At 43.9% G+C, this 22,463-nt stretch overlaps 1 protein-coding gene across 2 annotated transcripts in view; it reads left to right on the top strand.

Moving 5' to 3' along the window:
• Positions 1-2,783: 2,783 nt before the first annotated feature.
• The window catches only part of prdm6 (PR domain containing 6), a 41,538-nt gene continuing 21,858 nt past the window's right edge, over positions 2,784-22,463 (top strand). Inside the window, exons 1-5 of one of the 2 annotated variants that reach the window (XM_053419990.1) lie at positions 2,784-3,159; positions 3,196-3,465; positions 10,143-10,291; positions 10,525-10,680; positions 22,255-22,382. In XM_053419990.1, coding sequence (XP_053275965.1) covers positions 2,784-3,159; positions 3,196-3,465; positions 10,143-10,291; positions 10,525-10,680; positions 22,255-22,382 — 1,079 coding nt within the window. Of the gene's footprint in view, positions 3,466-10,142; positions 10,292-10,524; positions 10,681-22,254; positions 22,383-22,463 lie in introns of both variants that reach the window. The other variant, XM_053419989.1, reaches the window with a different exon arrangement.

Here is a 22,463-nt window from a genome sequence, read left to right as displayed (position 1 = left end):
TGTAATTATAACACAAATAAAAATGACCTCTCTCGCTCTAAAGTAGATAAACACTTGTGATGTTAAAAATCCTCACACAGCTGGTTTTTACTCAAACATCAAACCAGTGACCTCATCAGAAAGGGACATCTTTTCGGCGTGAGGATGATGTTGGTCGTTTCTCCGAAGTCGTTTAGCGTTGCTATAAAAATAAATCTTTGAAGACAGGTGTTGTACTGTCAGGTGCAGCTGCCATGTTCTGAGTGAGTAGAACTCCTGTTGAGCGTGATGTCACTTCCTTTCTGTCTTTGTCTGTTTCATCTTTTCTGAATTCTTAACATCTGCTGCTCTTCCTTTGGTCCGTTAGCCCCTGGTTTGCTACAGTTAGCTTGTTACAGTTAGCTTGTTACAGTTAGCTTGCTACAATTAGTTTGTTACAGTTAGCTTGCTACAGTTAGCTTGTTAAAGTTAGCTTGCTACAGTTAGCTTGTTACATTTAGCTTTTCACAGTTAGCTTGTTACATTTAGCTTGTTACAGTTAGCTTGCTACAATTAGCTTGTTACAATTAGCTTGTTACAGTTAGCTTGTTAAAGTTAGCTTGCTACAGTTAGCTTGTTACATTTAGCTTTTCATAGTTAGCTTGTTACATTTAGCTTTTTACAGTTAGCTTGTCACATTTAGCTTGCTACAGTTAGCTTTTTACAGTTAGCGTTTTACTATTAGCTTTTCACAGTTCGCTTGCTACAATTAGCTTGTTACAGTTAGCATGCTATTTAATTTTTTCCTGCTCTACTTGTATTGTTGTTAGCCGCTCATTAGTTTCATCGTAAGCCATGAATCCTGGAATGGATTGTGGATCGGGACTCAGCTCCTGGGATCATATTCAGAGAAAGAACTCAGATGACGAGGTGGAATGGCTCTCCTCCTCCTCCAGGTTAGTGTCACCACATGACCTTTGAATAACTCACAGATTTAGTCATTTTGATTGTTCTAACTTTAACAAGTCATTAATACATTGATCCAAATGTTCATATGAGGCCCGAACATGTGTGTGCTTTAGGTGTCAATAAATATCTTTTTAACTGAGAGAGGAAGAAGAGAGGATGAAGGAGGGAGAGATGAAAGAGAGAGAGAAAGAAAAACAGAAAACAGCAGAAGGAAAACAGAAAGGAGAGAAAGAGAGAGAGAGAGGGAGGGGGGAGTGAGAGAGAGAGACACACAGAGAGCGATAGAGAGACAATTAGAGGGAGCGAGAGAGACTATGGGTGATAAGAGAGAGAGAGAGAGAGAGAGAGAGAGAGAGAGAGAGAGAGAGAGAGAAACAGAGAGAGAGATAGAGAGAGAGAGAAACAGAGAGAAACAGAGAGAGAGAGAGAGAGAGAGAGAAACAGAGAGAGAGAGAGAGAGAGAGAGGGAGGCTCGTGCTCCAGCACCGCTCCGGTAGTTTTGGCTCCGCAGACGCGCAGGACGCAGCGAACTGTCCCGTCTCCCCCTCGATGGTTCACCGCAGCCCGGAGGAGGGACCGACCTTCCACCGCTGCCCGGAGATCAGCGCCCAGGAGCCGCAGAGCCTCTGAGAGCAGTAAGCCTCCTCTCGTTGAACCCGGAGAAAGAGCCACATCCCGGGACTCTCCGCGGGTTCTCAGTCCGCGCTCCGCTGCCTCTGCTCGGCCACGGACGAGCCGCCGTACCGCCGCTCGGACTTGGACTCAGTCTTTATTTACCCGCGAGAAACTTTTACCCTTTATCAGTTTTACGTTATAAACTTATCCAAACTGTGCATAAGCTTCCACGCACTTTTATCAAAACTGCGTGTATTTGGAGCTTTTCGCGCGTCTCGTGCGTAAACTGTGCGCTGACCACCGTGCGGCTCGGACCCGCGGGGCTGAGGTCACTTTCATCTGAGCCTCCATTTCTTCTGTACGCGTCCGGACTCAGGACCGGGTTCCGAACACGCTTCTACCACAGAAAGACACTTATTAATTTAGAATAATAATAATGTGATAATAAAATGTGACTTCAGAGCGAATCGGCTCCAGAGTCTCAGTCAGATGATCAAATTAACGATTTTAATTTATATACTTGGTGTTTATTTCATATTTGACTGATTTAAAGCTGCAGCCGGATGGGTCGTGTCTCTGCTGATGATTTGTAAACTAAAAAAAATCTGTGTTTTCTTTTAAAGTCGAACTTCAAACCTTCAGCCCCAGTGAGATCTGCTCAGCATCAACTGATGAGCTCCTGACTTCAAATGTGCTCTTTATTAAAGAGGAGCAATCAGGTGGAATCAGAAACAAAAGGTTCGAAAAATAGATTTGTAGGATCAAGTTATAATCAAAGTGTCATTTTAAATAAGGAGATTTCAACTGCAGGCAGCGATTAACACCTTAAGCTAAAAGTTCACAGTTTAAAAAGTTATAAACATTTGTATTTATATTTCAACTCTGACATCATCCCATTGAAAGAGATGTTTTGTAATGTGAAGACAGACTTTCAATTTCTGTGTAAATTCAACAGAAATACTATAAATCAGGATGAATCCACCAAATCCAGATTTTGTGTTTTGATTTAACAACTGAAATGTGAATATCCAGTAAATCCGGTTGTGATATATTCTGAAAACAGAGTGAACGTGAGTCCTGAGGCTGAACTCAGTTGAAAGAAAACACACGTTGGACCTGAGCAGTGACTTTAAACTGTTTATTGTGATTCTGTCCTCATGGACATGGTGTGTGTCCACGTCCTGTGTGCTGGGATGATTGACAGCTCGTCCTCTGTTTCCTCAGCACCTTTTGGGGCAGCCATGCTGAAGCCGGGCGACCCGAGCGGCTCGGCCTTCCTGAAGGTGGACCCGTCCTACCTGCAGCACTGGCAGCAGCTCTTCCCTCAGGCGCAGCTGAAGGCGCCTCAGCCCGACCGCCTCTCCATCCCCATGGACGGCCTGCGCCCGTCCCGCCTGCACAGCCACCTCCTGGCCTCCACGCACTGCACCTCCTCCTCTTCTTCTACGTCCTCCTCAGTAGCTTCTTCTTCACTGGCAGTAGCCTCAGCAGCAGCAGCTCTCACCCCGTCCTCCTCCCTCTCCATCTCCACCTCCCAAGGGCTCTCCCAGCTGCCCGTGCCCCAGCAGATCGCTCTCTTTGGGCAGGCGCTGGCCCCGGTGTGCGCAGGGCCCGGAGGCCCTGGAGGAGGAGGACCAGGAGGCCCCGGAGGAGGAGGAGACATGCTGGTGGTTGTCCCCCCGGAGAACCAGCAGGGTCACAACCCAGCGATGGGGTTCCTCCATCAGGCCAAAGAGCAGAGCTGTGGGGGGGTGGGGGTGGTGTCGTCCAGTGTGAAGAGCAGCAGCGGAGGAGGCGAGGAGGGAGGGAAGGGAGCGACGAGCAGGTTCAAGCTGACGTCGGAGGAGCTGGACTACTACCTGTACGGACAGCAGAGGATGGAGATCATCCCACTGAGCAACCACACAGGAGAGGCCAACAACCGTACGTACACACACACACACACACACACACACACACACACACACACACACACACACACACCCCTCTGCCAGTGCTCAGGTTGTGATGAGGATTTCATGACTTCAATAGAAGTTGAAAACGGGAAACGAGGCCTCGCTGTGTCTTCACCTCTGAGCCTCAAGTTGTGTTTACATACGTGTGGTTTGTTTAACACGTGTGTGAGGTTCTCACTGAGTTACAGACTGTGTGTGTGTGTGTGTGTGAGCGGAGACTTTGACCTCCAGCTTTTTGTCTCTCTTTTTAGTCTTGCTTGGCAGTTCTCAGTAAATTCCTGATAATTAATTATTATTTCATAATAATTAAGAATAAGCTAAATTACAGTCAAACATATATATTGTATTGTCGTGTGTTCCTTCATTTCTTATCTGTGCAGTTTATTGATCGAGTGTATTTACTCTGATTTTCAAAAATATTTCTATTCTAAGCTCCTAAGAATGAATAACTGTAGCAGCAGATATATTTATAAATGAAAATAACATAAATAAGAGAAATAATTATGTGAGAAATTAATTAAAATAGATCACAATTTAAAACACATTTATCATACATGTAATATCCATTCATTTAAATTTTGGATACCAGACTAAATGTTTTCAAAGCCTCTGTTTATTAAGACATGAAGGTTTTTATTAAAAGTGATATTTGAAGTTGGGGTTTGTGGGACAGTCAGATTTGATATGACTTCACTGGGTTTCTATTTAAATAAGAGTTTTAGTTTTTCTGCTCCTTCAACTCACTCGGTTCATTATTTATGATGATTAATTTCACTGGATCAACAACATCTATTAATTTAATAAGTGACATTAAACAATCCGAAGCGTCAAAACTCTTTTTCTAATTAAACTTTAAATCGTCTTCAACTGTTAAATTTATTATTTTTGCTGCAGCTAAAACATTTTCCCATAGTCAAACTCTTTCTTCTGCTGATGCGCGTGTGCGCGACTTTTACGCGTGACGGTGTCAATATCTGTCCGCACACACACACACACACACACACACACACACACACACACACACACACACACACACACACACACACACACAGACGGAGACCGTGACGTGAAGCCTCGTGTCCGTTCAACCGGAACCGATCTAAGGTTGAATTTTAAGTCCGTTCCATTGATTTATTGAGCGATTGATTTTAGCGTGCTGCTGATGTTTTCTCATAATAATAATAATGATGAATAATTAATGATCACTCGACTTTTTGGATGAGAGGTTTTAAAGTTCTGTTGCATAATGTTATTTTATTTTATAAGGTTATTTTTCTCCTTAATGTTCTGGGAGTTTATTGTGATTATTTTAAACTTTTATTTAAAAACTTTACTACGAATTTTTTATGATATTTCTGACGTCAAAATACAGATGGTGGCGCGTAGAGTGTCTAATTGTGTTGATGTCACAATTTGTATCATTAAAATAAAACACTCCTGTAATATATGTATTTTATTATTATTATTAGTGTTAGTATTATTTATGTCAGTAAAGTAACAGTTGAGTATTTATCAGTCCATCAGCTCATTGATCGTTTTCCTCTGAAGACGCTGATTTAAAATGAACCTGCTTCAATATTTAATAATGATAACAATAATTGAATATAATTTAATAACGGCTATTTACGTTGAATGTAACAAGTTCCCGCCGAGCGTCCGAGTTCATCATCACTGCGGCTGTGTGTGTGTCTGTGTGTGCGTCTGTGTGTGTGTCTGTTTGTGTGTGTATGTGTGTCTGTGTGTGTGTGTGTGTGTGTGTGTGTGCATTCCGCGGTGATAAAACGGACCATCAGCAGTAATCTGCGTCGATACGCGCCGGCAGGGCCGATGAGGGATGGAGGGACAAGCAGGAATTAATTGCTGTATATAGTTTTGTGTTTGTGGAAGAGAGAGAGAGAGCGAGAGAGAGAGAGAGAGAGAGAGAGAGAGAGAGAGTGAGAGAGAGGAGTGTGTGTGTGTGTTTGGGGGGGGGGGGGGGGGGGGGGGGGGGGGATCGATCCACCGGCCACCGGCCCGCTATTTATCATCCCAACACGCTTTATTGAGGTCTCCTGGGGTGTGTGTGTGTGTGTGTGTGGGGGGGGGGGGGGGGGGGGCTGTAGATAAAGCAGTCACGCACACACACATGCACACACGCACAATCCCTCGTGTGTCACTCTCTGACCCAGATTATTAATTAAACCAATAATAATATTAATACAAATATGGAGGCAAAAAGTGCTGAAAAGGAATGTTTTTGAATCCGTCAACAGATATTTGAAATCAGTTGTAAATTATAATTCAGTTAATTTTACTTTCTATAAAAGTATCACATATTGCTAGACTCGGATTTAACAGACGTTCATGTTTTGATCATACTTCACAGAGTTTTAGTTTCTTCTGTTTTATAAAATGTTAGTAACGATGACGACTTTCATCCTGAATCTAAAGTCGTATCTTTTAAAAAATGAACAAACAATAAAGTGAATGAATCATGAAGAAAGTAAACTGTAGAAGCCGTTACAGTAAGATTTATCCTCCGAGGGAAACAAGAGTTAAATGAATAAAACCAAAATGGTCCAGATGTTTTCTCTCCATCAGACAGTTAGTCTTTCAAACCTTCATTATGAATTAGATAATTATGAAATAATCAACACTTCATCTTCTGTCTGAAATCAGCTGAAATGTTAAATTAAATCTGTTAAATAATCCACAGGGTTTGTTTGAGATCAATCAAATATGATTTTAAACTCCTGATTCCATCAGATTCAGACGGAAGTTCTCTTCTGAAGAACGACTCTGGAATGAAGCTTTACACGTTTATTTAATATTTAATACATTTTTAATATATGGAAATGATTCAACCTTTAAAAACTCAGATGACATTTAAATAATAGACTCGAACCGGTGACGTGTTAAATACGTGTTAGCTGTTGTTTTGCTGCTTATTAAAGTTCATGAAGTATTTTGGTGAATGTATTAAAAAGCTTCACCGTACACAACGCAACATATTATCTATGAAGTAAAGTCAAAATGATCAAAATCAAAATAAATTTAAATCACTTTTCAATGTTTTACAGTTTGGTTCTGAATCCTCATCTGAAAACATGCAGATTTTTCTGAAATACTGTACTTAATAATTAGTGACAGAGCAGAAAAATAAGACTATAAATATTGTTTTTTTTTATGTTCAATAAATTAGAACGAATTTAGAGTCGTATGATTCTGTTCCAGCAGTAAAACGTACGACAGGAAGTTATGGGACAGCTGAGGTTTGATGAGAAACAGATCAATTCTTCCAGTTCGCATCTGGAGTTAATGTCAGCCGGCAGTTTTACTGTAATTTAATAAAGTCAGCTACACACACACAGACGCACACACTCACACTCACACACACTCTCACACAAACTCTGATGTGATTGTTGGTTTTCATCTGTCACACAAACCTCCATGTTTAACGTTTAGAAATTAAGTTGAGTGAAATGAAAATTAGATTACGTGTTTGTCAAAGCAGAACATTTTACCAAATTCTCCTTTTTTACTCTGGATTCTCAGGATGTGACGAGTTGTTGTTTATTTTAATTGTTTGTGGAGATTTTTAAGAAGTGAATTGAATCATCAGGAAACGTCTCCAGAGAAACTCTGAGTGTTTCTGGATGTGTGTTTGGAGGCAGCACACTCTGATGTCACTTCCTGTTGTTTCCTCTTCAGGTCGTTTTCACCCTCTTGTGTCTGAAAGTCTGTTTTAATTTTTAATATTAAAAACTACAAACATGCCTCCAACTTCTTCTGAACATGAACACAAACCTACAGACGTCTGACTTATTAAATTACAACCAGATCATTCAGCAGTTTTTACTTTGAGCTTTTGACTAAATTCAAAAGAAACTGAATAATTAGCAGATTATATTTTAGTTATGGTATTTATTTAGTTTTATTTACTGAGGACAACAATGTTCATTTCAGAAACAGAACAAAAGTTGTGATTGCATCATTTCAAAAAGTGACACAGCAAAACATTTTTTCTTTCAAAAGGGCAAAATTAAAAATTAAAAAGTTTTCTGTTTGAAAAAAGAACTAAACCGACTGAAACGTCCATAACCGAAAAACAAGATTTCTTTACATTTCTAAAATATACAAGGTTTTGTGATAAACACATTTCCATACGCACATTATTTACGTGTGATTTATCAAAATGCAGATAAAACATCATGAGATATAAAGTAAAGATGAAGGATCTACAGGTAAATAATGCTACAGATCTGATGTTTCATATCTGACTCAACACGAATTCACTATATTCGTCTTGAAATGCTTTTATTATCAGAACCTTAAAAACTTCGGACTACTGTATGCAGTGCAGGGACAATCCACCAGGGGGCAGGTGTCAGAGCCTATCGATCAGGTGTTTCAGATACGTTTTTTTAATTAACACACTGTCATCCTAATGTTGTTTCAAAGCCTTTACATCTGTAAATCTATAAAACTTGTATTTTATTTTTACCTAAAACTTTTGATCCATCACTAAATCTCTCAAATTCACAGAAATATTACAGAGGTCATGACCTTTGTGTTTGTAGGAGCTGCGTCCGAACGTACTTTAATCAATCATCAATCCATTTAGCCCATATTCACCAATCACAGTTTATCTCATTGGACTAAACAAGCTGCAACATCCTCTGTTCTTCAGTCTCCAAACAAACTGTAGCTCCTCAGTAGAACGTGTCCTCACTGCTCTCTGGGTTTTATCTCTGTGTTTGGTCTCCACCACCTCCGGAGGGACACGTCTTCACCAGCTTCTCTCTGACTCTGTTTCCTGTGCGGAGGCTTCATCGTGGAAACTGACACCGAACACGTCAGGACGTTTTCTGTAAAGTGAAAACTAGTAGCTGGAGAGAGAGCAGCTCGGCCTGCTCTGGGTCTGGGGAGCGAGCAGCTCGCTGTGTGGTCCGTCCTCATCTGGACTCACAGCTGTGCTGGAAACAAACAGCCATTAACATCTAGAGGCTTTATGAAGTGTGAGGGTTTGTTCAAGAGACGTCCAGGAGTTTGTTAGTGACCCTCGACCTTCTCCGTGTTAGCTGCTTTAATGAGTCAGGACAGAAAACTGTGTTGTACACTCACACTAAATCACGGGATTAGAGTCGGAGGAGTGCAAACGTAGAAATGGAAAGTGTCTCTTCAAAGAGTCGGAACAGGAGGATTCTGGGTCTGATGTGTTTGTGAAGCTGAAGAAAACTGAGCTTCTAGAACGAGACGCGTCTGAAGAGATGAAAATGTTTCATGTAAATACGAGAGGATGAAAACTCCTCGGTTTGAAGGAACGAGCCACAGAGCGTTATCAGAGGGGGGGGGGGGGGGGGAGATGAATGATGCTTTATCTGGTAAAGTTATCACTTGCAGCATCAGCACCTTCAAGCCCAGTACTCCATAGTACTACAGTACTCCAGTACTCCACAGTACTCTACAGCACTCTACAGTTCTCCAGTACTTCTATTGTTTAATGCTGTCTCTACTTCCTTTGATTGGTCCAAAAGGTAGTTTGAGTTCAGAGTCGAGGATCGAGGAGAATTCAACCTCTTACATTTTTCCCATTTACTCGTCCGTGACGCCGAGCTGCACTTTGTGGTTAATAAATGAGAATAATATGGTTTAATTAACCTCAATCCATCATGGTGTAAAAGTAGCTTTCTCCCTGTCGAGAGGCGGATATTTAATTTGGAGAAAAACATTTTAAAAACCCAACGACAACATGAACATCCTGTTGCTCTCAGCGTCTCGGCTGTGTGGGACTTTTCTGTCCAGATAATAATCTCTCATTATGTTGCTACAGTCAATTAACGTCCATTACTGTCAGGCTGCATCTCTGGGTAAATGTTGACGTTCGCTAATTCCCAGAAAAACGCTGCTCGCCGCGTTTAACCTGGAAAAACACCGCGGAGAAATGTTTCTTCTCCTCGTGGTCAGAACTCAGATCCTCTTTCATCACGCTCAGTTTTTCACTGTCGGGTTTTTACAAACGAGCCGGTGAAGAGCGGAATTATCCTTTAATTTGACAGAGCTGTGATCAATCATCAATCAATCACGTGTGTGAATATGTGTGTGTGTGTGTGTGTGTGTGTGTGTGTGTGTGTGTATTCCAACATCTCTTCAAATAACACACACAAGTTAAAGTTTGTATTTTGATCAGAAACTATTCATATAAGAACCAATAATTCATCTGACATAGTGTAAATTATGTCATATACAAAAATCATTAGAGTCTGATGAGGTTTATACAACATCGTCCCTCTGATGTTTGTAAGTTTATATAAAGTATTAGTGTGTATAAGTATATATAAATATTAGTGTGTATAAGTATATAGAAGTATTAGTGTGGATATGTTTATGTATTAGTGCGTAACTTGTGTTCTGGTTTCTTAAAAAACTGTAATATCACAATACATGCTTAAAGAAAATAAACAAAATCCTATTCAATCAAATTTCTTTTATCACAAACTGTTATTGTTAGAATCTTAAATAATAATTTCCACCATTGACTGATTGAAATAAACATGAGAACTTGATTTGAGTTAGTTTGTATTTCCTCCTGTGTGTCTGGAGGTTTCTATCCGAGGTGAAGTCTGATCTTTGTGTGTTTGTGTGTTTGTGTGTTTGTGTGTTCAGGCTGCGACATGTGTGCAGACAACAGGAACGGCGAGTGTCCGATGCACGGGCCGCTTCACTCCCTGCGCCGCCTCGTCGGCACCAGCAGCTCGGCGGCCCCCGTCACCCTGCCGGACGTCCCTGATTGGCTCAGAGATCTGCCCAGAGAGGTGAGGCCTGCGTCGGCTTTTTATAGATACTCATAACGATTTGTAATATTTAGAATATTAGAAAAATGTCACAAAATCGTTGAACTCTTCTCTGCAGAGGAGTTTGTGATTTCCTGATATTTTCTCTTTTCTCAGTCTCTCTTCACATGTTGTTTTTCACCTCGACCCGTGATGCATAGAAACAAATGACACAGAGAAACGTGCACTCATGTGGGGGGGTGTTGTGTGTGCAGGTGTGTCTGTGCACGAGCACGGTTCCAGGTCTGGGCTACGGGATCTGTGCAGCTCAGAGGATTCCTCAGGGAACCTGGATCGGTCCGTTTCAGGGGATCCCGCTGCTGCTGGACAAACTGCATGGATCCATGAGGAACACGCGGCACCTGTGGGAGGTGAGTGAGTGTGTGTTTGTGTGTGTGAGCGTGTGTGTGTGTGTGTGTGTGTGTGTGTGTGTGTGAGCGTGTGTGTGTGTGTGTGGGACAATGCTTATACCTGAAACTCACTATTCAGGAGGAACACACACTCCTGTTATTCTTATTCCTTGTGTTATATTTATGAACTTCACCCTGTGTGTGTTTGTCTTTGTGTGGATGTAAAATACAAAACGTTTGTGCAGTCGTGTGTGTGTCTCTGTCAACTTGTGCAGTGTGTGTGTGTGTGTGTGTGTGTGTCTGTGGTCAACTTCATGTCAGCTGTGAACCCATTGATCAGAGCAGATTGTATTTACATACAGTGGCAGGAGAAAGTCAATGTGGCAGTTATAAACAGCTGCATTAGCATTGTGGGGGGGGGGGGGGGGGGGCGACGAGGGGAGGATGAGGGATGCTGGGAGACGGAGAGATAGATGAGTCCCCCGTGGCCGAGCTGGTAAAGGTCAGTCAGACGTCGGTTGACCGGACATCAGTCTCTCTGCTGTTGACCACAGCAGGACGTCAGGGGGGAGGGGGGGGGGTGTGAGGCGGGGGGGTCAGAGGTTGAGGAGCGGGGGGGGCGATGGGTTGGGGCGGCCATTGAAGGAGCGAGCGTCCGGATCCGAACACGAGTTCAGTCTGATTTTACACTTTCTGCCGCTGACGCACAAAGTTTCATGTTGTTGTCACGTTTGTTCTTCGGCTGTTAAACGTGAACTTCAGAGACTCGACAGGAGAATCTGGAGAATCACAGACACAGACACAGACACAGACACAGACACAGACACAGACACAGACACAGACACAGACACAGACACAGACACAGACACAGACACAGACACAGACACAGACGAGCAGCTGGAGCTTCATAATGTCGGCGGACAACTCGTCACCGATTCAGAAGAGTTCAGAAGAAACTGAAAAAATATATAAACAACACTTCTTAGTTTCTCTGATTCCTGAGATGTTAAAATAAATCATCAGCATTTTTAATCTCCTAAATTTGAAAAGAGGAAACAATGGAGGCAATAAAATAAAAAATAAATAGTAGAAAAGAACATTGAAACAGACATTATATTTAAAGCTCTTAATGATTTATAACTGACTTATTAAAACTTTACTCCTTTCTGTCAATTTTTTTTTCATTATTGATATAATATCTTTATTTAAAATATTGGTTCTGAAATATAATTTTGATATTTAAATTTAAATTTGAATAAAGTTTCAAATGTGAGTTTCCAGCCGTGCCCCCGACTGATCTGCATAATCTGACCAATTCATTAATAACAGATAAGAATTAATTTCTTCTCCAAAATATTTAACTCAGTGTCTAATGATAACTTTTTCTTTATTTAAACACTTTTTTAAATCTTGGTATTTAACTTCCTTTCTCTTTATTTTTGCTGCATCTATTTAAGTTTGTGACATATTTAATTAAATGATTTGGATAATTTCATTTAAATAAATAAAAACACGTGCTGAGATGAAACTGTTCTGTGATATAGAATAAATCATATAAATAAAAGCTTGTGAAGGTTCGACTGGAGAAATAAATTCTTCTTTTCTCTGCAGCTGTTTTTAGGTAAATCAGTCAGAAAAAAACCTTTTAACAAACTGAGTCTGAACTTCCTGTCCCCCCCCCCGGAGAAACCCTGATCCAATAACCCGACTCTCACATCGGCAGGTTATCGGCTGCCGGGCTGAAACCGGTCATTAGGCCTATTGACCACCAGGCTCTGCACACAGATCCCATTAAAGCTCACTGGTTGTTAAACTCGCTTATTGACGCCTCCCAAAACAGGAAGAGATGTGTGTCCTATAGCCAATCAGGGAGCCGGTGTCATGTTGTCCATGGCGTCCAGGAAGAGCCAGTTTTAATTAAGACGCCTGCCGTCACCAGGGGGCGGAGCTTCTCTGTGGTGCTGCAGAATTTTACTGCTCGACAAATTGATCTGAGATCAGAGCTGAAGTTTAAGGTGGAATAATTCTCAGGTTATCACGAAGACTCACGAGACGGAAACATGGAGACAAACTTGATCTGATTTTCATTTTGGTTATAATTCAGATTTTCTCTGCGCTCGTGTGTCGGCTCTGATCTGAACTCTGATGGATTCACTTCAGTTTGAGACGTTTGCTGCTTTTCTCATCGTAAAATGTGTGATCATATTTAATATTTTTGACTCTTGATCAAATTAAACATTTATAAGCTCTTAAGTAAAAAAATATATATAAAAACAATTGTTAATATGACATTAAGATAATCTATTTATAACCTGTTTATTAAAATAAGGAGAGTTTAGTTAATCGATAAAGTAATAAAAACTGCTTTAAAACACCAATTATAATAATAATGAAAATATGTTGAATGTCACTATGAACATGAAATAAATATATGTGTGTTAAGTTGCCAGAACTTCAGACTTTTACATCAGATGTAAAATAGTATATATATTATATCGTTAGTAAAACATTGTAAATATTGTAGCAGAAATAAAGACAGTAATGTTTGAGGGACCTCGTCTGAAGCCGTGACCTCTGGGTCAGAACCTCTACGTCGTCTGGATTGAAAAGAATGTTCAGTGAAAACACGAGAGCCGAGGTTCTACAGGAGTTCTCTTTACGAGGATCAGCCTGGACGAGCTCAGAGACCAGAGGAACACGTCAGCCGCTCAGCTGGAGACACAATATTGTGTTAGTGTGGGATCATGATGGGACACACAAGGATTAAGAGAATCCTCGGCTGCTGGCGTCAGATGAATTTTCTGCGTTTGCGTCCTGCAGCTGAATCCCTGTCGTGGTCTGTGGTTCTGTCTGTGGCTGGTGCTCGTCCGTCAGCGTCTCCCTGTCGCCCCCCCCCCCCCCCCCCCCCCGTCAGACTTCACATCGACTTCAGTGGTCTGTGGTTGAAGCTCCTTGATGTTCGCTCGACTGATGTCATCATTTAACGGCCGACTCTGTTTTTTATTTTTCAAAGTCTGAGATCGACATCATCGCCTCCGTTACGTGATCGTCATCGATGGTTTGATGTCATGATGACACGTTTTGTTTCGAGGTGTTTGTGTTTCGGCGAAGCAGAAAAACGACCTCAGTGATAAAAGCAGCGTTCAGTGAGTTTCACGTTTATCTGGAATTACTAAAAAGAAATGTCCTAAAACAGCAGCTGGGACTTTTTCATCTGCTGTGTCGTCAGTGTTTGTAGCAGCAGAGCGTTTTGTGTATGGATCGGAATTAACTACAGTGTGTGTCTGTCTGTGTGTGTGTCTGTCTGTGTGTGTGTCTGTTTGTGGCGATGACGGATGTTTTAATTTACTGGTTCATTTGAGTCATGTGACACTACAATGTCCCACATTTGCCTAGCACACGCCCAGCGGCTCACCTGCCACGCCCCTTAATTGATTCCAGTAGTTGGTGAGGAGCCCGACATTTGCTAATCGATTAGTAAGCAGCTGACCAATCGGGGGGGGGGGTGGGGGGTTCTTAAAGAGACAGGACCTTAAACCAAGTGTTTGCGACAGAGGCTGAAGAGAGGAGCTGCAGCAGTGGACAGCCTGAGGACAGTGATTCTGAACATAAGAGCATGAAATCATTTTACAGTCATCACACACATTACACTATCGACCTGGACATGAACAGAATTTGAGTTTTCTTCGCTGGTTTCTTCTTCTTCTTTGGTCCAATCGACACGTTGGGCAGATCAGAGACCTGGAGCTGACCCGACATGTTGGTTCTGCGGCTCAGCGTCTTCAGGTTTGACTGATCTCTCCTTAGTCCGCAGCTCGCGGCTGTTTGGTTAAACCTCTCGTACGTTTCCCTCGCTGTGTGACATCACCCTGTAGGCATGGTCACCACGGGGGGTCGAGAACAAAGACTGGGGTTTTCCATCAGGACCTCGGAGGTAGAAAAACACAGAGTGTGTGTGAACATGTGTGTGGACTCTTCATAATCCAGCAGGTTGTTTGATCAGCGTGTTTTTACACAGTGATACAGCCGCTGGTTGTTTCCTCTCCCGAGCTGACGAGGATTCACACGCTGCGACGAGCTGCTGTGTGAAAACATGTGAACCTCATGTCACCGGTTACAAACTGTGAATGGTCATCACGGCACCAACACTCAATTATTAGTTCTGTCAGCTGAGCTCCGTCAATATTGTTCATCAGAAAAATGTTCTGATGTAATGTTAAAAAAAGATCTGAAGCATAAACACACATGTTAAGTCATGTGACATGTAACAAGCATCTTCTCCTGCTTCTCTGTTTCTCTTCTTCTGACACTTTCTTTATTCTCCTGAACACAGAGCGAGGAATCAGTTCATGTTTTAAACCTTTAGAGTGACAAACTAAAAATATGATTCTTCAACTGAGAAACATTTCAACATCGTAGAATGTAGATGATTCCATCTTAAGTTACGAGAAGTGAAGAAAAGTACAGACAAAGTTATTATGAAACAAGAAACTGAAATAAAAAGTTACAGAACACATTGAAATATTGTTGAAAGTTGAGACATGTTTCTAAGGTTAAGAAATGTATGTAAGTTGTGGTGATAACACTGGTGAACAAGGTGGTTTGGGGGAGGTTGAGTTTGTAGTGATGGTTCCTGAGTCCTTTAGGTGGTGTTACCTCCGTCCTAGAGATGTTACCACCTTGGACCTGTGGGAAAGGCACCTTGGTGGGGGGGAGGGGTACCTAAGGCTTGTGGCTGATTATACCTTGATCTGATAGGAACTGGTTCCTCGGCCCTGGTGATACCCATACATCTGGGTAATGTTGGTTCCTCGGCCCTCTGGGTAATGTTGGTTCCTCGGCCCTCTGGGTAATGTTGGTTCCACGGCTCTCTGGGTAATAGCGGTACCTCGGTCCCTTGGTAATATTGGTTCCTTGGCCCTCTGGGTAATGTTGGTTCCTCTGTCCTCTGGGTAATGTTGGTTCCTCGGCCCTCTGGGTAATGTTGGCTCCTCTGTCCTCTGGGTAATGTTGGTTCCACGGTCCTCTGGGTAATGTTGGTTCCTCTGTCCTCTGGGTAATGTTGGTTCCTCGGCCCTCTGGGTAATGTTGGCTCCTCTGTCCTCTGGGTAATGTTGGTTCCACGGTCCTCTGGGTAATGTTGGCTCCTCTGTCCTCTGGGTAATGTTGGTTCCTCGGCCCTCTGGGTAATGTTGGCTCCTCTGTCCTCTGGGTAATGTTGGTTCCACGGTCCTCTGGGTAATGTTGGTTCCTCGGCCCTCTGGGTAATGTTGGTTCCACGGTCCTCTGGGTAATGGCGGTACCTCTGTCCCTTGGTAATATTGGTTCCTTGGCTCTCTGGGTAATGTTGGTTCCACGGTCCTCTGGGTAATGTTGGTTCCACGGTCCTCTGGGTAATGTTGGTTCTTCTGTCCACTGGGTAATGTTGGTTCCACGGTCCTCTGGGTAATGTTGGTTCCTCGGCCCTCTGGGTAATGTTGGTTCCACGGTCCTCTGGGTAATGTTGGTTCTTCTGTCCACTGGGTAATGTTCCTTGGCCCTCTGGATAATGTTGGTTCCTCGGTCCTCTGGGTAATGTTGGTTCCTCTGTCCTCTGGGTAATGTTGGTTCCACGGTCCTCTGGGTAATGTTGGTTCCACGGTCCTCTGGGTAATGTTGGTTCCTTGGCCCTCTGGGTAATGTTGGTTCCTCTGCCCTCTGGGTAATGTTGGTTCCTCGGCCCTCTGGGTAATGTTGGTTCCTCTGTCCTCTGGGTAATGTTGGTTCCACGGTCCTCTGGGTAATGTTGGTTCCTTGGCCCTCTGGGTAATGTTGGTTCCTCTGCCCTCTGGGTAATGTTGGTTCCTCGGCCCTCTGGGTAATGTTGGTTCCTCTGTCCTCTGGGTAATGTTGGTTCCACGGTCCTCTGGGTTATGTTGGTTCCTCGGCCCTCTGGGTAATGTTGGTTCCTCGACCTTCTGGGTAATGTTGGTTCCTCTGTCCTCTGGGTAATGTTGGTTCCTCGGCCCTCTGGGTAATGTTGGTTCCTCGGCCCTCTGGGTAATGTTGGTTCCACGGTCCTCTGGGTAATGTTGGTTCCTCTGTCCTCTGGGTAATGTTGGTTCCACGGTCCTCTGGGTAATGTTGGTTCCTTGGCCCTCTGGGTAATGTTGGTTCCTCGGCCCTCTGGGTAATGTTGGTTCCTCGACCCTCTGGGTAATGTTGGTTCCTCTGCCCTCTGGGTAATGTTGGTTCCTTGGCCCTCTGGGTAATGTTGGTTCCTTCGCCCTCTGGGTAATGTTGGTTCCTCGACCCTCTGGGTAATGTTGGTTCCTCTGCCCTCTGGGTAATGTTGGTTCCTCTGCCCTCTGGGTAATGTTGGTTCCTCGACCCTCTGGGTAATGTTGGTTCCTCTGCCCTCTGGGTAATGTTGGTTCCTTGGCCCTCTGGGTAATGTTGGTTCCTCTGTCCTCTGGGTAATGTTGGTTCCTCGACCCTCTGGGTAATGTTGGTTCCTTGGCCTTCTGGGTAATGTTGGTTCCTCGGCCCTCTGGGTAATGTTGGTTCCTTGGCCCCCTGGGTAATGTTGGTTCCTCAGCTCTCCTGGTAATGTTGGTTCCTCGGCCCTCTGGGTAATGTTCCTCGGCCCTCTGGGTAATGTTGGTTCCTCGGCCCTCTGGGTAATGTTGGTTCCTCGACCCTCTGGGTAATGTTGGTTCCTCAGCTCTCCTGGTAATGTTGGTTCCTCGGCCCTCTGGGTAATGTTGGTTCCTCGGCCCTCTGGTTCATGTTGGTTCCTTGGCCCTCTGGGTAATGTTCCTTGGCCCTCTGGGTAATGTTGGTTCCTCGACCCTCTGGGTAATGTTCCTTGGCCCTCTGGGTCATGTTGGTTCCTTGGCCCTCTGGGTAATGTTCCTTGGCCCTCTGGGTAATGTTGGTTCCTCGGCCCTCTGGGTAATGTTCCTTGGCCCTCTGGGTAATGTTGGTTCCTCGGCCCTCTGGGTAATGTTGGTTCCTCGGCCCTCTGGGTAATGTTCCTTGGCCCTCTGGGTAATGTTGGTTCCTCGGCCCTCTGGGTCATGTTGGTTCCTTGGCCCTCTGGGTAATGTTGGTTCCTCGGCCCTCTGGGTAATGTTGGTTCCTCGGCCCTCTGGGTAATGTTCCTCGGCCCTCTGGGTAATGTTGGCTCTATGGTCCTCTGGGTAATGTTCCTTGGCCCTCTGGGTAATGTTCCTCGGCCCTCTGGGTAATGTTGGTTCCTCTGCCCTCTGGGTAATGTTCCTCGGCCCTCTGGGTCATGTTGGTTCCTCGGCCCTCTGGGTAATGTTCCTCGGCCCTCTGGGTAATGTTCCTCGGCCCTCTGGGTAATGTTCCTCGGCCCTCTGGGTAATGTTCCATGGTCCTCTGGGTAATGTTGGTTCCTCTGCCCTCTGGGTAATGTTGGTTCCTCTGCCCTCTGGGTAATGTTCCTCGGCCCTCTGGGTCATGTTGGTTCCTCGGCCCTCTGGGTAATGTTCCTTGGCCCTCTGGCGGCTCCGTGGTGTTGGTCCTTCACGCTCTGCTGCTTCCCCCTGTTGGTCCTTGCTGTGTGAGAAAGCAGCCGCTCTGCCTCCAGACGTTGAGGGGAATCAGGGTCGGTTATCTAAATATTATCCGTCTCTCTGAACGATTATTACCCCTCTGATTTATGGCGATGGCGCGCTGCTCGCTGAAAACACTGTTTCAGCTGATGAGGCGTCCCAGACGTTTGTATGCGGAGGTCCAGACTGTTGCTCTTGGGCCCGGCGGCAGCGGCGCGGTGGCAGTGGTGATGGCAGCACGGTTTATGAGGCTTGCTGCTGAAAAATGAACTTGTCAAAGACAGACTATGCTAAAGAAAACTGAACGAGCACAGGACCGAACAGCAGCTCGTCACAGACGGGATGAGGGAGCTCTTATTTAACCGTCTTTTCTTTTGAGCTGGCAAGTCAACCAACACATTCTGTGGTCAGGGAGGGATGACAACAAGGAGAGGAATCAGATGTCTTTAAAGAGGAGAGAAAGAAGGAAGGATGACAGAAAGGAGATCGAGCAGACGAGGACTGATCTTGAATCTGTCATCTGCACATGATGTCTGCGAATAATCTCATTTTACAATCCTGTAGCAGCTCCAGTGAAGAGATGTCACTATATTTCAAACGTAGTAGTCGATATCGATTACCTGAGATTTCCACATCTCTCGATACCAAATACGATACCACGGCAAAGAACCACAACAAGAAATCCCATTTACTGAGCACACTACTTTATATGGGTTCTCCTGACATCACTTCTCCAGTGAGTTTTGTCCAACACCTGCTGGAGGAGGAAGAGTGAGATTAGGAACAGGACATGAGGAGGAGGAGGGAGAACAGGAGGAGGCTGATGAAGACAGCAGATAACAGTAGAATTAGTGGAGTCTCATTGATTAGCTGTAGAACAGAGGCGTGCAAGCATTGATCGGCTCTCAGGAACAGTTTTACTGTATTTGGACTGAAGAAGAAGAAGAGAGAAGACGACAGAGCTCTGTGTAGACAAGAAGAAGGAGGAGAAGAAGAAGAAGGAGGAGGAGAAGAAGAAGAAGAAGAAGAAGAAAAAGAAGAAGAAGAAGAAGAAGAAGAAGAAGAAGAAGAAGAAGAAGAAGAGAGAAGACGACAGAGTTCTGTGTAGACAAGAAGAAGGAGGAGAAGAAGAAGAAGAAGAAGAAGAAGGAGAAGAAGAAGAAGAAGAAGAAGAAGAAGAAGAAGAAGAAGAAGAAGAAGAAGAAGAAGAAGAAGAAGAAGAAGAAGAAGTATGTATTCACAGCTGATGGTGTTATGGTGCAACATGTGGGGACTGGTTTGAAATGGGTTCATGTGCTGGAGGAAAGCTCCAACATCTGATATCTGATATTTGTTTGCCAGACAGAAACATTATGTTACAAGAAACTGTAAAAAACACATTATCCTGGTTACAGCCTCTGATTCGCTCCGTCCGTCTCTGATAAATTTGATTTCTCCACCATCTGCTGTGACTCATGGACGCAGCTGCTTCCCGAGTCCTGAATGTCCTGTGTCCTGTGTCCTGTCCTGAGTCCTAACCTGATTCCTGTCCTAAGTCCTGTGTCCTGAATCCTAGCCCGAGTCCTGTTGCTTTGTTCAGTGTTTTCAATCTAAACTCTGAACTTCCTCATATTCTGTGTGTGACAGAAAGAAAGTGTCATCACACCTTCAGACATGATATCTCACAGCTTACACACACACACACACACACACACACACACACACACACACTTGTCAAACACACGTCGTCTTCTGAAGGCGCAGCAGCCATTTACATGCCAGTGTTGGTTCAGAGCTGCATTTAAGTGTTTTTCACTGATAACTGAACCACATTCCTGTCTACACACACACACACACACACACACAGACAGACACACACACTCAGAGTATCTCTGGAGCGTGTGCTCAGTTCAGACAAGAACAACATTTACTCTCTTTAATAAGGTCAAAAGGTCAAAACACTGTCAGTCAATTTCAGACACACTTTCTGCGGCACACAGACATACACACACACCCACAGACCCCCCCCCCCCCCACACACACACACACAGACCCACACGCTGTTGGCTGAGGTTGTGCAGATCACTCCTTGTCAGTCGTCAGTCAGAAACAAAAGATGTTCTCATGTCAGACTTTGGTTTGAATCCACAGACTCAGTTTTGTGTCTTGACCAGTGGATTGAACGTGAAGCTTCTCTCATGAAGATCAACATCAGACACATGAGACGAGTTTCCATCTGATCACCATTAATGTTTGGATATTAGGAGTGATTGGAGTTTATTAAGATGAGCAGTAGGTGGCGCTAATTCTTTAAACAGAGGCAATTACATCACTGAAGAGGAAGAGGAACCAACCAGAGGATCTAATTAAAAACAAGTCAATCAATTATTAACATTTGTCACTTTTTTCCAACCTGATGTTTTACAGAACAATAATCATTCATCAATAATCCAGACACCAGATCAGCCTCATCAGTGGTAACTGACCTGAGCCCCGTCCTGTCTCCTGCAGCCGCAGCTGGTGTCTCAGTTTGTGATTTAACGTCTGAGACAAACTGAAACTCAAACACTGAGGATTCATCTCAGTCTTAGAAACCGAAGCTGCAGCAACAGCAGAAAAAAACACTTTTGTCCGTTTTGTTGTTCTGAGATGTGAAGTGACGTCGGAGCTGTGAAGTGACGCCGGCAGCTCGACTGTGTTTCCAACGTTTTTTAACTGTTGAACTAAACAACGTGTTGAATTCGGCCGTTTGTCTCACGGACGGAATTTTGTGGCGATGGATTCGATAAACAGAGGCGACGAAAACGTGTCTGACAGAACGACACGGGGCAGTGGAGCAGCTGCTGCTGGAGTTTTACTGAACCTCAGGTCACACACACACAGCTGCTGCTCACGAACACACACATACTGACAAACTGCTACACACATCATCACAGCTGCTGAGCATCGGAGGCTCTGACAACAAACCTTTGAGCAAAGTTTGTTTAAAAAAACTTGGAAATTGAGAAGTTTAAGTAATTTTTTTAACGAAGATGATTTTAGAAAGATATTTTTGCAAAATATAAAGTTTCCTCTGAACGTAAATGATGAAATGTGTGAGAAGCATTCGGATTAGAATTTAAACACAGAGACATAAGAGCTCAAGATTCTGTAGAAACACACATACACACACTGATATACAGACAGATATATACACACCAACACACACACACACACACACACACACACACACACACACACACACACACACTAATGGACCTTCAGACGATAACAGATGAGTCTTCGACACCATTGATCATGTGGACGACAGAGAAGAGCAGCTATTGGCTCAGGTCATCACCTTATACACAACCTCAACACCTCCTCAATACAGTCACACACAGACAGACACACGCAGACACACAGACACACACACACACACGTGTTGTCTTACAGTTTCCACCACAAGCAGAACTTACTAACTAAGAGAAGTGTGGAGAGCGTCTCTTCTTCCTCTTCCTTCTTTAATCACAGACGTGTTTGGTTTATGTTTCACGTCTTCGGTTCCACTGCTGCTGTGAAACATTATTTTTAGACGTCTGAAGCTGTTGTTATGGCTCAGACGTTGGCAGCCGGTGCCGCGAGGCTTTTAACGAGGTGTAAATCAGGTTTGTGTAACGTTTCACACCCAACAGGCCTCACTGCCACGGCTTGTTTGAAACATTTCAAATGAAGCGTTACTTCTTCTGTTGAAGCTGCGAGTGAAGACACAAAGATTCATTCTCCAGGAAACTCCACTTTTAGAACAGTGCAACAGAAACACCTGCTGCTATGAATCTTTAAAGATGTGCAGATTTTACTGTACCACAATATCACGTACAGTTTTTAAATAAAGCTAAATTAATACTCATTTCCTGAACCCACTTGAATTAAGTTTTAATGCTGTTAGATGGATGAGGATCTTCCAAACTCTGTGCTCGACAGATGTGCACGAGGTCAGGACAGATGTGCACGAGGTCAGGACAGATGTGCACGAGGTCTCTTCTCTCTCACTCAAACCCTGATGTTTGTGTTGCAGATCTACGACACAGAGGGAACGTTGCAGCACTTCATCGATGGAAACGATCCCAGTAAGTCCAGCTGGATGAGGTACATCCGCTGTGCCCGACACTGTGGGGAGCAGAACATGATGGTCGTCCAGTACAGGTGAGAACTTCTTCACTCGGCCTGGACAATAAACAAAATGTTTTTATGTCTCGGCGACACCTGGTGGCCGGGGGGGGTTAT

Source organism: Pleuronectes platessa, chromosome 4 (genome assembly GCF_947347685.1).
Source record: "Pleuronectes platessa chromosome 4, fPlePla1.1, whole genome shotgun sequence".
In the NCBI taxonomy this organism is placed as follows: Eukaryota; Metazoa; Chordata; class Actinopteri; order Pleuronectiformes; family Pleuronectidae; genus Pleuronectes; species Pleuronectes platessa.
The sequence above is the reverse complement of the archived record's forward strand: the minus strand, read 5'-3'. Positions and strand labels throughout refer to the sequence as shown.